This window comes from Lycium ferocissimum, unplaced genomic scaffold (genome assembly GCF_029784015.1).
Source record: "Lycium ferocissimum isolate CSIRO_LF1 unplaced genomic scaffold, AGI_CSIRO_Lferr_CH_V1 ctg10955, whole genome shotgun sequence".
In the NCBI taxonomy this organism is placed as follows: domain Eukaryota; kingdom Viridiplantae; phylum Streptophyta; class Magnoliopsida; order Solanales; family Solanaceae; genus Lycium; species Lycium ferocissimum.
In genome coordinates this window covers 15,102-31,023 of record NW_026713574.1, presented here as the reverse complement: position 1 = coordinate 31,023, position 15,922 = coordinate 15,102, and the positions used below count along the sequence as shown (strand labels likewise).

At 37.0% G+C, this 15,922-nt stretch overlaps 1 protein-coding gene across 4 annotated transcripts in view; it reads right to left on the bottom strand.

Moving 5' to 3' along the window:
• Window positions 1-294: 294 nt before the first annotated feature.
• LOC132041616 (uncharacterized) overlaps window positions 295-15,922 on the bottom strand; it is a 30,723-nt gene continuing 15,095 nt past the window's right edge. For 2 of the 4 annotated variants that reach the window (XM_059432313.1, XM_059432315.1), the window contains 10 exons: window positions 13,069-13,403; window positions 12,717-12,846; window positions 6,968-7,096; window positions 6,813-6,857; window positions 5,528-5,604; window positions 4,851-4,947; window positions 4,677-4,766; window positions 4,516-4,566; window positions 860-925; window positions 295-693 (listed from right to left, as the gene is read on the bottom strand). In XM_059432313.1, coding sequence (XP_059288296.1) covers window positions 541-693; window positions 860-925; window positions 4,516-4,566; window positions 4,677-4,766; window positions 4,851-4,947; window positions 5,528-5,604; window positions 6,813-6,857; window positions 6,968-7,096; window positions 12,717-12,846; window positions 13,069-13,403 — 1,173 coding nt within the window. In that variant the 3' untranslated portion in view covers window positions 295-540. Of the gene's footprint in view, window positions 761-859; window positions 926-4,515; window positions 4,567-4,676; window positions 4,767-4,850; window positions 4,948-5,527; window positions 5,605-6,812; window positions 6,858-6,967; window positions 7,097-12,716; window positions 12,847-13,068; window positions 13,404-15,922 lie in introns of those variants that run through there. The other 2 variants (XM_059432314.1, XR_009411173.1) reach the window with 2 other exon arrangements.

The window sequence follows — 15,922 nt, the reverse complement described above, 5'->3', positions numbered from 1 at the left end:
AACTGTCATTTATTATTTTTATAATCAATAACCAGTTTCTTCTAACATTTCAATTGACAATATAACCAATTTATTTGTTCTTTCTTGATACGTTTTTATATCTTGCGTAAGTTTTTTACTAATCTTAATTTTGAAAAACTTCGTTTAGCTGACCTAAAACTCAACAGTACATCCATTGCCCTTCAAAATAACCACCAAGTGAGAAATTGTGTTTACAAGGACACTTACACACATAAAACTTATACACATTTGAGTATTGGACGTCAACAGGGTAAATGGGAGATCTAGCCATAATTATCAAGACAAAGTCAACTCTTCTAAAGTCAGCCTCTTTGGCTTTTTGATGTATTCGTCCAATTCATTCTTCCTAAACTGTAGTACAGGTACACCATCCTTTATTACATTCAAACTATCAAATATATACTTCAATTTAGACAATAGCAACTTCCTGTGGAAATCGCCATAGCCTACTTTCGTTTAACTCTTTGAGAATTAAAAGCTAAAATAACACAGCTAATATAACTTTGTATACAGCAAAACTTAGCCGAGCAAGCTATTCCAGTGTTGTTTAAGAATCTCATATGCCTTATAGCAAGGGACTGCCTGCAGCATAGTGGTCCCATTTAAAGGATCCTCCGTTACAATACCCAGCCTCACCAATGTATTTATGGCTTTGTCTACAGGCATTTCAACCTGCACACGATGCAAGAGTGTAAAGCTGGAAAAATATAATGGCAAAGTAAATCAATCACCAAGTTACCTTTTCGTCCAATAGATCATAAATAAACTTCTCACATCTAGATGCAAGAGTGTAAAGCTGGAAAAATATAATGGCAAAGTAAATCAATCACCAAGTTACCTTTTCGTCCAATAGATCATAAATAAACTTCTCACATCTAGCTCCGATATTTTTAGCACAATTTTCCTGCATTCAAATAATTTTTGACAGGATCTCGGATGGTTAAATTCTACAGAAGTCCGTAACCAATTGGTATGAAGTACAAGAGGAGTTGGGGAAATTGTGGACCAAACAACTGCCCGCTTCAAAACATGGAGCAGGACAGATTGGAAGCAGGAGATAAGGGGAAAAACATCTCCACATTACCAAATTATGGAGACCAATTAAAGAAAAGTCAGGAAGAAATGTCCCCACGATTCACAAACGTGGAGACAATTAGTTCCTTCAGTTTTAACTATTTCTAGTCTATGTTGCTCGGACCCTCAAATTCCTTCTGCACCCATGTCAACCGGACATGGATGTGGGTGTGGAGTCCACGCCGAATTTGGTCAATATAACTTGGGTGTGGAGGCCACGCCGAATTTGGTCATCACCTTTAGAAGAAAAACACGACATTCCACTAACCCTCTTTTTCCCAATAACTTTTGGCAACCAAATTCATAACCTGATGCTTCATCCTATCACCATGTTTTCCTATCATAGTGTAATTCATGAATAGCTAAATGATCATGTAGGTGAAAAAGGAGAAGATCAATCGAACCAAAGTGCATTACTTCCATTTTTCACGTAATGGTGTTCTGTAATAATCCTTATTACATGCAAGCTAGACATTCAAAAAGCATATGATCATCTGAACTGGAGCTTTCTAATCAATATGTTGGAGAGAATGGGGTTTGGAACTAGATGGATCAAATGGATAAAACATTGCATTAGCTCTGTTAAGTTCTCAGTGTTGGTCAACAGAACTCCTTGTGGTTTTTTTCCTTCTCAAAGGGGATTGAGACAGGGTGATCCTTTGTCCCCTTTCTTATTTATCCTGGCAATGGAGGGCATGAGCAATATGTTTCAGACAGCTAAGGTGAATGGCTGGATAAGGGGATTTCAGGTGGGTGCAGGAAACTTGAGATTACTCATCTGCAATATGCAGATGATAATCTTGTCTTTTGTGAAGCGGTGGAAGAGAACATTTTAATCCTAAGAACTATCTTCATCATCTTTGAAGCAGTTTCAGGATTACACATTAATTGGGCTAAAAGCTTCATTTATCCAATTAATGAGGTTGCAGAGGTGGAGAGCTTGGCAGAGAAATTAGGAGGTAAAGTAGGGGAGCTTCCAACTACATATTTAGGCATGCCTTTGGGAGCCAAGAGCAAGTCAAAAGGAATATGGAATGGAGTACTAGAAAAATGTGAGAAGAAGCTGACAAACTGGAAAAGCCAATATCTTTCTCTTGGGGGAAGATTGACAATGGTCAATAGTGTGCTAGACGCCTTACCATCTTATATGATGTCCATATTCCCAATACCTGTCAATGTAATCAAGAGAATTGATACCCTTAGAAGGAACTTTCTGTGGCAGGGCAATGAAGATAGGGCAATGAAGATAAGAAGAAATTTCATTTAGTCAAGTGGGAGGAACTGACTGTGAGCAAGAAGACAGGGGGATTGGGTATCAAAGATTTGAAATTGCAAACCCAAAGTTTGATGATGAAATGGCTATGGAAATTTGCTACAGAGGAAAACATGCTATGGAAGGAAGTCATTACTGCTAAATATGGTTTGCAGGACAAGTGGATGACAAACATGGTGAATACTCCATATGGATGCACTGTGTGGAGGGCAATCAGGAATCACTGGCCAATAATGCTTGCAAGAATTAGATGTAAAGTTGGTAATGGTTTAAAGGTATCCTTTTGGAATGATATATGGTTGGGTGACACAGCTCTAAAGGTGAAATTCCCTGACTTGTTCATTCTTAGCCAAAAGCGACATGCTACTGTTGCTGAGATGTGGACTGGACAAGGGTGGGATATGGATCTGAGAAGACACTTGAATGATTGGGAAATGGAGATGGTAGCAGAATTCCACAGTACAATGGCAGCATTCATCAACTTAACAGGGGAAAGGGATACTCTGGAATGGAAGAAGGATGGCAAAGGAATTTTTACTGTAAACTCAGCATACAAAGACCTGAATGTATCAAGTTTGCAAGAAGAAGGATGGCCATGGAAGATGATATGGAAGACAAAAGTACCTTATAAAGTGAACTGTTTTTACTGGCTGTTGGCAAAAGAGGCAGTGTTGACTCATGAAAACCTGAACAAAAGAGGTTTTCACTTATGTTCGAGATGTTTTTTGTGTGGGGATCATAATGAGACAATCAGTCATCTTTTCTTGCACTGCAAATGGACAGACCAGCTGTGGAGGATGTTTATCAACCTGAGGAAGATCAGATGGGTGAAGCCTGGGAGCATAGAAGGAGTGTTAAAATGCTGGAACAGGGATGGGAATGTAACAAGAAAAGAGGAGAGATGGAAGATTGTCCCATCATGTATCTGGTGGACTGTTTGGAAAGAGAGGAACTAGAGAAGTTTTGAGAACAAGCAGAACAATTTACAGAAGTTAAAGATGAACTTCCTAGCTCTTTTTTATTTTTGGTGTAAACAGGAAATTTTAGATCAGACAGAAGATATTTTTGATGTGTTAGATCTCTTGTAAGAATAGAAAACTATAGAGATCAATGCTGTAAATGTAACCTTTTGGAGGGGGACTACATATTTTGATGTAGTACACCTATGGCTATATAGATTAACTGTTACAAGTCTCAAAAAAAAAAAAAAAAATCCTTATTGGTTATGCCATTTAAAGGAAGTGATGGAATCCAGAAATTCAATTAGGCTTTAAAAGACTGACATCACAAGAATGAAGTACTAAAGCGAGAAAAACCAGAGAGCACCACTAAGATATGTGCATTATCCAAGAAGTGATCACGGCACTTGAAACCGCCATATTGGTGCAGCTTTTCTTAATTGCTTTCATTCCTATAGGACTGGCAACTCCTCAGGGATTCTAGATCCAATTCAAACTCCAATTAAGAATAGGAAGACGACCTCACTAGACTTTAAGGTTTCATGACTATGAGATTAATCCCCGCTTAACTCTCCTAACTCGCTAGAGTTTTCGCTGCACCGAAGAAAGTAGTGGGAAATACAAAATGGTAGGTGCAGGTGGAAGTGGGCTATTTATTTTCTGTTGCTATTGCAATTTAACAGAGATATTCAGAGATTTTATTCAAGATGAAAAACGCAAGGAGTGGATGATATCAAAAGGGCCGATGATTCCCCTAGGGGTATTGAGGCTTGACTGTAAAAGCTAAAAAGTGCAGCTTGAAATAACTATAGGGGCATGTAATGATGGAGGAGCAATATGAAAAACTTTAAAACGGAAGAACGAATCAGCTACTACTGTTTGTAGCGTAGGCTATCAGGGTGGTGTGGGTTGGTTTAGATATTGAACAAGCCTATTAGCTGGACAGAAAAGAGCAAGTAGAAAAATGAAGCACAGAGAAAAGTGAAGTTATTGGAAATTTAGTGCTTGTTTCCCTTAAGTGCACTGTGTCCTGGTATCTCTATAAAGAAAAGAAAACCTTAAAAATGCATAATAGGAAATTATAAAAGATTTTATTAATGCAGAAAAAACAAGGATCGTCGAAAAGAAAATAGTATCAACAATAAACACGGAGAACGTGCTCTAGGGGTATTGATAAGAGAAAGGAACCTGGCTGTTTTCTTTCAGCAGGACTGCATATGCCAAAATGGCTTCTTTGTACTGCAAGAAGGGAAGAATGCAAGAATCAGGTGCGTATATATGTCCTCAGGAAACCAATTACCTTCACTTGTGTCGACAAAACGGATGTAAGTGTTAGAGGCTTCTGTTACCTGCTGTTGTTCAGAAGCATCCAGGAGAAAGTAAACAGAACCAAAGCCACTTGCTATTGTTTTCTCATTAAGTGTCCTGTTGACCAGAAGCTAAATATAGCTAAAAGAAATTAGTAGGCATAAAAATTTCAGAACTTCATAAAAAGGAATGGAGAATGGATGTGCTGGACTCACTTGATATCTATCCCATGTTTGCTTGTAACCCAAGACCACACGGCTCACATATATCACAAGAGCACTGACTGCAATTACATCTAAAAGTATTGCCGATCTGTAATCAGATCATCAAGTTACTTTGTACAATTGAAGCATACAGATTAATCAGACTAGTTGTGTTTACAGTGATTTTAATATAAAAAAAAAAAAAATTAAAAAAAAACAGTTACACTAAAGAAGCCATGACTAACTAGTGAATGATGATGCAAGTTTGATTTGACCACAAGTTTGAGAATCTTGAAGTGTCAAAATCATGTGCACAATGACCTATAATTCTAACTCTAAAAAACCAGACTGAGGTACCAATAGAATACATCAGTCACTAAAATAAGATAAGCTTCAAATAAGCATGTGATGTTTGATATGATTTTACTAATGTACAAGATATGTAAAACTCAGAAAAACATATTTCCCGAGCACACTTGTTTTAAGAACCCATAATAAGGAAAAGAGAAGGAGTTGGATGACCGCAGTGCCTTGAAAGTCCTCTCTGTCTCTCTTTATAAAAGAATTTTGAGTCGGTTAGGGGGATTAAAGAAAAGACGATCTCCTGATAATACTACGTGCATAATTTTGACAACTGCATCATGGATCAAAAACAGTGTAGAGATCATAAAATGGTTGACCAATCATACGGTGAAAATATGTTTTCAAACTTGTAGTTTATGAAGTATGCCAGAAGTCCAAAAACCGAGGCAATGTCCAGGCGTACCTACAAACAAAAGTGAAGTACTTCTTCATAAGCAGCCAAACATAAAAAGGAAGCACCCCTCCATTCAAAACATTAGAAAACCTCCAAGAAATAATTGTAACAATTAGTATTAAGAGCGAGCATCCTCAGTGCCACTGACTAAAGGAAAATATCTATATCTTCTTCAAATAAAAATAAGGTCGAGATGGAATAGGCTATGACAATTGCATTCGTTCCAGAAGTAGTTTGCGCTTAGATCAATGATATAGATAATATTGTCCTCTTTACAATTTTCCTTCTAATATTTGACCTCTAGAATTCATAAAATTGAAACAAATAAAAGTATGACATTTTCAAGCTTTGAGATGAGATAGACAGACAATTTTACCAAAACTGTTGGGAGTATACAGAAGTCCTGGTTTCAGATCTAACCACAACCCTCCATCAACAATTTTTTTCACATGCTTGGCCCATAAAAAATCAGACTTGCATGTGAGAATGCGTGTAGAATGCACGCATGGGATGATTTAAACGATTAAACTAAAATTTACAGATAAAGGCCTACAATGCAATGGTTATCCAAGAACCTGGAAACTAACTTTTAGGTATTTTCAGGCTACACATTGACATTCTCCCCAATTTCAAATTTAATATCCCATACCGCACCACACGAACAGCTAATTCCTATCATGGTACAACTGATGAGAACTTGTGTGCTTTCCCTTTCACCCTCTTTTTCTTGATACCAAAATGTAATAGTTTAAGGTTTCATCTCGAGGTCATTAATGCAGAATTTGGGTGTATGAACTACAATGTCATGGATTATGTACAGTTCGTTGTACTTAACAAATTAGGAAATGCAAAGCATTACGATAAGCAATTACACATCCAACCTGAGAGGTATTGGTTTCAACCAAACCTATCAAGCACCCATTTGTCTGTAGCATATATTAAGCCCAATACCAGCAGGCTTGCTTGCCTAACCTTGCGATATAACAACTTTCAAAGTTCCTTTCAATTTAATATAAGATTTAGGCAAAAATAATAGAAACGCTTGAAAATTGGCTTAACATCAGTCAAAAAATGACATTAATGCACACACAGCAAAAATGATGAACACTGCTGTCAAAGTCTCAACGAGCAAACTGTCGAAAGTTCCTTTTTCCCGTACAGGAACGATGTTAGTTTTGAGTCTAGCTTTGGAATAAAAATTTAATTTCAGCTCATACCGAGTCTAGTATGCGGAAAGACAACTTCTTGTGTGGAAAAACAACCTACAGAGAGTAACACACATAATTAGCTTCAGTACATAGAAAACAAATACAATCATAAACTTCAAGTAATTTAATAGTTGATCAAGTATATTCCAAGATCACGGATTTACTGGTAGATCTGGAATGGGGATTTTCTCGTAGATCTTCAGCTGTAAAGAGGGAAACTCGGCTTTATCCGGATCACCTCCTTCACAAGTTTCCTTGAAGTATAGCAAAATCAACTCTTGGTAAGCCGGCTCCTATCAGAAGCAACTATCATATTATATGAGGATGCAGATCCTGAGAATAAGGTTTTTCTAGAAAAAGATGAACACATAAGTATTTAAATGTTTGCTTTGACAATGTTTACTTGATTAAGAACAGTTTTAAAGGCACTAAGTATTCTTAAGGTGCAGCATTCCATTGCAATTGTTACAGATCAGGGTATTCGATACACAGAGTAACATCGGAGATGCAACAGCTGAATTAATTCATTCAAGCACTATAGTCAGATGTAATATTTGCTAACCATGACAAAAAAATCTAATGTTCATGATGAAAGGATAGAGGAGTAACTTAAGGCAGCAAATGTACAGTTTTATGAAGGGGGGATGGAAGAGAAAAAGAATGAATTGCAGTTGGCTAGGTGGTATAAGAGAATTGTGCTTATGAACAATCTATCTATCTATCTATATATATATATATAGACACACACACACACACACAAAGGAGGGACATAGGCTTGGTGACGTAGCATTCTCTTAGATTAGAATTCTCATTTATCTATTTTTATCATTTAATTGATCTATTTTTATCATTTAATTGATCTTTCTTAAATTTAAATTTCATTTCTCAGTTAAATAAAACTCACACTTAGGTAATCAGTTACAAAAAAATCAAAAGCCGTGTACAGTGAAAAGAAAACTCAAAGGACGCTTCCTTTGTACACTTATTACGCCTCCCTTTCTTCCTCTTCTTTCTTCCTTTCTCCCAACAAAACTTTCTCTCGTGGTTCTTCCTGAACGAATCTTCTCTTTTTGGTATTTAAATTTTTCTTAGATCTGTTCTAATATAATTGAAAGCCCTCCCCGCAGAGTTAGCAAATTCCAGTCCTTGCTGTTTGTCTTCGGATCCAAGTAAACAATGAAACCAAGGAATTCAACGATTCGACTCCAGAACGTGCTTTTGCAGATTTTGTTCTCTGCAATTTAGTGCTCCATTTGGTGATCATGAACATTCTGGCTACATTGAGACACTGAATCTCGAAAATATGTTGTGTTTACAAATTTGGTGATTTAAAGGTAAAAATGGTACTGAGTCAATTGTAAGGATTTTGTAAGGCCTTTAGAAATATTAAGCTTCTCATGCACAAAACTTTAAAAAAAAAAAAAAAAAAAGAGAACGCAGCCCAGAAGAAGTGGAAGGCCTTGAAGAAGCAAAATTTTGATTAATGTGTTGGCCTTCACTATACATCTTATAGTACTGATTATATCAATGAAGTGTCTGAAGAGTGAGTTCTCCTCATAAACATCTCTTGCTTACAAATATGTTGCGAATTTATTTGATTATATTACAGGGACGGTGGAGATCGAGAGTTCTCTAACACACTAAAACCTTGGCATTTTCAATTCCAATACAGATAAGACGTTGTCATGGAGAAGTTAGTCATTGGAGAGAATTCTCTAGCGGAGAAGAAGCGCATGATGAATCTCCACAGTTTAGTGGTGTTTAATTTTAGGTGTCTATGCATTAACTGTTTCTGTCTCCATAAAGGAAATATAGTATGTCAAAACAACTAGCATTATTTGGATTTATTTGACAGTTTCTCATATTTGTATTGCTGTAAACTAAGATTATAAGGATCTTAAAGGGACAATTTAAGCGTGTCCGGGTTCTGTTAACTTTTTTTACTCCCTTTTACGCCAGTTCCATTTCATCTGTTGAGGTCTATATTATCAGTTCTCACTTCTGGCACAACTAGGACCACTGTTTTCTTCAGCTAATGGAAAAGGACATTGTACTCAGATGTTTATGTTTTTCCTGATAAATCTTATCAGGAGAAAAAAAAAAAGTCCTTCCCTATAAAATTGTTTTCTTTCCTCTGAATATGCTACTTAATTTTAAGCATTCAAGTTCAGTGCGGTGACGAGTGACGCTGACGCGGAAGTGAGGCTGGACTCACAAGTCGTCCCAAGGAGAGAGAGTTTCAAGTACCTGAGAGCTATAATCCAAGGTAATGGGGAGATTGACGAAGATGTTACACATCGTATTGGAGCAGGTTGGTTGAGATGGAGGCTCACATCTGTCCTGTGTGATAAGAAGGTGCCACCAAGACTTAAAGGTGAGTTTTAAAGAGTAGTGGTTAGACCGACGCTGTTGTATGGAGCGGAGTGTTGGCCAGTCAAGAACTCTCATGTCCAGAAGATGAAAGTGCGGAAATGAGCATGTTGCGATAGATATGTGGGCTTACTAGGAGAGATATGGTCAGAAATGGAGAGATTCGGGACAAGGTGGGAGTGGCCTCCGTGGCGAACAAGATGCCGGAGGCGAGACTTAGATGGTTCGGACATGTCATCAGGAGAGGCACAAACGCTCTGGTGAAGAGGTGTGAGAGGTTGGCGATGGAGGCTGGAAGAGAGGTAGAGGTAGGCCGAAGAAGTATTGAGGAGAATTGATCGGGCAGGATATGGCTAGTCTTCAGCTTACCGAGGATATGACCCTAGATAGGAGGGTTTGGAGGACGAGGATTAGGGTAGAAGGCTAGTTGTAGGATTAGTGGTATTTTCCTTTCTTGTTGGATTAGTATTATTTCCGGCATTTTCTTGTACTTCTTATTTAAGTATTCGCACCTCTCTTGTTCTTAGTCTTCTATTACTACTTGCCATCTCTTCTGCTGTAGTTTTCTTGCTATCCTTTTCTTGCTATCCTGATGATTGTTCCTGCTTTACTTGAGTCGAGGGTCTATCAGAAACAGCCTCTCTACCCCACAAAGGTAGAGGTAAGTACACTCTACCCTCCCCAGACCCCACTTGTGGGATTACACTGGGTATGTTGTTGTTATTGTTGTAAAAGTCACAATTAAACCACTAGCCGCTTGCTATTCAAGTTTCCAAATTTTAGAGGTAAAGATTTTCTTGTATAGAAATTGTTAAGAGTTCCACATCGATGGGTTAAAGGGTACATGGTCTTCTTATATGAACTTGGGCAATCCTCCCTTTATGAGCTAGCTTGGGGTTGAGTTAGCCCCAAGATCCATTTCTTTACATAGAATCAGAGCCAGACCCATCTCAGTTCTTCGTTTACCTGATATTGGGCCCACATCTTATATTATCCATGCTCCAGATGTCCATTTTATGGGCGTGCGGGTGGTGTTGATTCTCCCACATCAGAAACAATGTCTGCAACGCAAGTATATAATAGCCACCATATTGTTTGATACTCTCAAAAGCAATGGGATGGATTCTCCACCTAAGTTCCTCAGACTCGGGTGCGGGTATCCGATATGGATACGGACGCGAGTGTCGGATTCGGCAAATCTAAATTTTAAGATTCGGGGGTGCGGATCCAGATATGGATACGGGTGCGGGGATTCGGCTAAGAAAATTCAAAATTATAAATTAGAGCTATAAAGACCCCAACTTCTGCTTTCAAGCTTTCTGCTTCTTCACCTTAAAAGAGAAAAAGAAAGCCATTCAAGACCTTCCACCAATTCTCCTTACAGATCGCTGCTACTGTCTACTAGAAGTTAGAAATCAGAACACAACCCCTTGAATTCTTGCTTCTCTCTATTTGGTCTGAAACATGAAGCAATGATTATGAGACAAAAGGACTATAATATTGAAGGTCTTCCATTTCCCATGTCTTAAATCTGTTTTATCTTTCATTTTGAGAAACGAAAATCTTAAATTTCCCCCCAAATTTGTCCATGGACTCCGGTCAAAGTATCCGAAGTTGGTTGACCGTATCCGAGACGTACCCTGCACCCGCACCCGCACTGTATAGAGACGGGTGTGGCAACAAAAATGAAGAGTCCGCGCAACTTAGTTCTCCACTACCTTTGTAACCACGGGCAACATGTACTCAAGACTCACTCCTAATTTTTGTTTACTTTCGAATATATTTTATTGCTAACTTAAGGTTGTTTCCAATCAATTTTTCATTTCCACATGTCTGAGTTGGGTATGATTACAATTACCTTGAAAAATTAGGTTTTGCGAATTCAAAAGGGGCATGAAGCTTAATAGCTCTGGATTGTGGTACCTCTGCCAAAGTCTTTTTGAGAATGGTAACCATTAATCTATATATCCACAAGTATAACTACATCCAAATGTGTAGTCCCCCTTCAAAAGTATTACAACTTACATTGCCTTCCTATTTCCACTAAATTACAACCAGTCAATAGCTGTTAAAATATCTACAGTTTGATCTAACATTTCCTGTTAATAGTAATTAGCTAAACAATTCATCTTCATTTTCTGCATGCTGCTCCGCTTATCTTCAAAGCATCTCCGATTTCTCTCCTTCCAAACTGTCCACCATATGCCTGCTGGGACAATCTTCCATCTCTCCTCCTTTGCTACATTATCATCTCTGTTCCAACACTTCATTACTTCTTTTATACTTACTGATTTCACCCAGTTGATTTTTTTCATTTTGAGAAAGAACTGACACAACTGGTCTGTCACTTTGCAATGCAAAAATCTGCCTAAATCTCAGTATGAGTTTATAAGGAATGTATGATATTTTTTTTATTTTTTATTTTTAAATTAAGTTGGGATTACAAAAAGACGAGGTGATACTTTGCTTATGTCTTCTATATTGCACGTTATAAGAATAAGAATCACTCCATGCCAATTTGAAATTACTTCATCATATGGTTTAAATGTGATTCTTTATTTTGTGTTTGACAAATTGTTTAGACTGGACTATTCCAATTCCTCAAATGGTCACTCTACTTAAGCAAATTAGCTAGTAAAGTCATTTGTCTTTTTTTATTTTGTTCCTCATATGGTCATTCAAGTTTATATATTTGCCTTACAAAGTAATACAAGGGCAAAAAGTCACTTTAAAAATAAAAGAAAAGGGGCCACTTAAGTCTGGAGTTTGAGTTAAAACATCCCTTATTTTTCAACATAAAACACTAACAACCTTTTAATTATACAAAATAGTACAACTTTAGTCCAACTCTAACTGTGGTATTAAAAGTAACGAAACACACAAAAAATTGTGATTGATAACTTTAGAAATAAATAAAGAAATAATTCATTTTATCAATGCTAAAAAAAGAATATGAAATAGCCAATATGTACTCCATTTGCTTGGAAACTTAGGAGTTCAACAATAAAATAATGTGCTCTATTTATTCATTTTATGAGTTCAACAATATGTAATCCATTTGTTTAGTTTCTTCTATGCTAGAAATTATTGCCAGGAAATTCATAACTAATAAGGAAGACGATGAATTCCTTAAAACAAAAAACTAGGTCCTAATCGGAAAAAATTTCATATGCAAAGATTACAAGGGGTTTTCGTAAAGAAAAAAAGGATATATGCATATTGAAGGACATCATCATAATAATATAAATCATTCGACATCACATAAATGAGGAGATTATATATCATCATTGTGTACTAAATTTTTTTAAAGTTCCAAATATTATTTTTGTTAGTCTTGTAATATTATTTGGGTGAAAATTATTTCCCCCTCCAACCCTGCTAAAAAAATTAAATATGTATCCCAATTTCAAACAATAGTAATTCCTCTCCTTTATATTAATAGCTATTGTGCTTCAAGCAATTATGACTCTATGAGGAAGAGAGGATACAAAGACATTAATGTCATATGCTATGGGAACCGAACTTGAAAATAATTGAAGTTACCTGGAGAGTTGATTTTGAGAGAAGAATGGAAATAGAAGTTTTCAATATTCTCCAAAAATCATTTCCACATAGTTTGCGTGATGCGGGTTCCCATATATCGCTAAGTGATATCCTTGACAAAAAGATTGGCCTAGACAAAAGATTCTCTTTGATGAAATAGTCATTTCAAAAATCAATGAAATTTAAATCCCATTCTTTAACCAAAGAAAATAACAACAGCAACAGCACCAAGAACAACAACAACAATAAAAAACATTCACAGATTGGGGTAAAATAAGAGCATATGCAAGCCTGTTAGAACACATAAACTCTTCAAACAGCAATGTAGAATTTAATACTCAAGTGGACAAACCTTAAATGAGATTCAGTTTCAGTATCATCTATTTCAAGCTCAACTTGCTGTTTATTTGTTGAAGGTAGAACTCCAATCAACACCAGCAGCTTTTTTAGAAGCCTGCCACGAGGCCCAGCTGCTGAAAGATTTTCTTCATAACGAGTTACTGCATTCAGTGCAGCTTTCAGAAGGGGAAGGTCATTTTCTGATAATGTGTCAACTTCAAATGGCTTATTTGATATGTGCTGGTTGTCACTAGATGTTTGCTGGAAAATGGGAAAACTTTTCGACCAAAGCTTGATCTTTTTGGCCCAAATTTGAATATTGTCTTTTGTGATAGATCTTTCCAAAACCTGGCTCAAGAATAGATACAAATCTTAGAATGATTCTAACGACCTTCAAAATTAATGGAAATTTTGGCATCTACATCAAACCACTAAATGCATTAGGAAAAAGAACTATATCACATCAAGTCTAGTCATCATCATAAATCAAATCAATATGGTTTCAAGTATATATACAATCATGAATAAACAAAGACCAGAATGACTGAGCTTGAGAATCAGTCGGCAGCAGCCATCACATGCACTGCCTATTTCTGCCACTGCTTTGATGACAGTGCAGGAGTTAGACCCAAGATGAGTCAGTTAGGCAGTTACAGTTGTTAAAATTCTATTAGTTCATTTCTGTTGACTGTTGATACTTCATTCGATTTTATTCATTCTATAAAGGCAATCTGTAATTGTACTTGGATTCATTCAATCATTCATTGAAGATAATAAGAAGTCGCTTCTCTCTCTCTCTAAGCATTCTCTCTCAATTTAGCTATTATCTCGGTTCATCCCTAAATTCTCCTGGATTGATCATTTCCCATCAATTATCATTCGTGCATCAATTGGTATCAGAGCAATCGATCCTCGGCATTGCGATTAGGACTCGAAGCAAGAACCAAGATAAACCAGTAGAAAAAATGGAAGACAAGCTATCACAAATTCAAGAACAGTTGCAGAAATTGATGGAGTGTATCGTATGAATGAAAGGAAAACACAGACTAATAAGAAATTGTTGGAAATCAAGGAAACCATTGGAATTCTGACTCAAAAAGGGAAAGATAAGGAGCAGGTGAGAGCAGAATCATCAACCAACAGAGTCTGTCCAATGGACGATCATCTTGAAGGTCGAAACAGAGAATCTCAGAATGGTTCTGTGCATAACAGAAATGATTCTTCAGCAACATATCCTGAACTTCTTGAAGACATGCTTCTTGCCACACTTTTTACAAAAGATGAAGGTGATGTGTATTCTAAAATTGGATAAGATGTAGTCGCTCCTTACATGTTCGATCAAATGCCTGAGAGAAATGGGATGTCAAGGAATAACGTGATATCTGATTATGTACCTTTGGCTTCTTGGTACTCTATTCAGGTTGGTTATTTTAATGTGAATTCTTGTAATGCTTTCATGATGGAATATGAGAATATTATTCTGGATAATGAAAAGGAGAAGCATGACGGAGTTGGTGCAAAGCAATGGGGATTGGATAAGTTTGTTGTTAATAAAGGCAAGCAACAGTTCTTTCACCTCAAATATGATCGAATTAGGTTTCCTGGGGTGAAAAATGCATTTAATATCAGAACCGGTGATGTTTATTCAAGAGCTGCTTGGAAAGAAGTGCTCTCATGGCAAGCTCGTGCGCCTTCACTTGGAAAGACGAGTTCAACATCTTTTGGGAGGACTAAAAAAGTTTTTGCAGTCAGTAGATACTTTAGCCATATCCTATTGATACTAAGTTCCTATTTTCATCTACCTGAAGCTGTTTTGGAAAGAAGATTGGGAAAAAAGGGAAACAAAACTGTATGACAGGTGTTAGTCAAGTGGACTAGCATAGCTGCTGATCAGGTTACATGGGAGTACCTTCTTGAGTTGAAACACGGTTTTCCATCCTTGAGGTCAAGGATGTTCTTTACGAAGTGATATTGATGCAAGTGCAGGAGTTAGTTAGACGCAAGATGAGTCAGTTAGGCAGTTACAGTTGTTAAAATTCTGTTAGTTCATTTCTGTTGATTGATGATACTTCATTCGATTTTATTCATTCTGTAAAGCCAATCTGTAATTGTACTTGAATTCATTCAATCATTCATTGAAGATAATAAGAAGTCTCTCCTCTCTCTCTCTAAAAATTCTCTCTCAATTTAGCTATTCTCTCGGTTCATCCCTGAATTAGCTTTCCCCTTCCTCGAGTTGATTCTCCTGGATTGATCATTTCCCATCAATTATCATTCGTGCACCATGCTTCCCTTGCACATGACCTTCGGATTTCTAGTAATCTTGTCATATCTGTCTGTCTCTCTCTCTCTCTCAATCTCGAGGTGATAGAGACCTAGAGGCTGCATGGCCGAAGCAGTCTCTCCCCAGCTTCAAGCTGTGAGAGAACAAGTAAAAAACACTACATATGAGACCCTGTTACAATCTAAATAACATAGCCAACCATTAGTATGAAACCGATTGAAATTATTCACGGCGAGCCAATGATTAAATTTACGGTGGAGGAACTTGACGCCTTTTCTGTAGAAGAGGGATTACATCAAGCAGTTATTATGAAGTTCTCTCCAACAAAAACCTGATTTTCATCAGCTTCGGAAGGAGATTACAAAGCAATTGGGCGTGAAGAGGCAGTGTAATACTGGACAACTTGAATTTAGGCACCTGTTGCTAAGGTTTATGTTTATGAAGATTATGTACATGTGTTATCAAAATCCGTTGAAATATTCACGTTAATGAGGTAGCACGTTAGTTCAAATTGTTTCCATGGACTCTTTTCTTTAATCCGAAGGAGGAGACTTCAAGAGCACTGGCGTGGATTTCGTTTCCC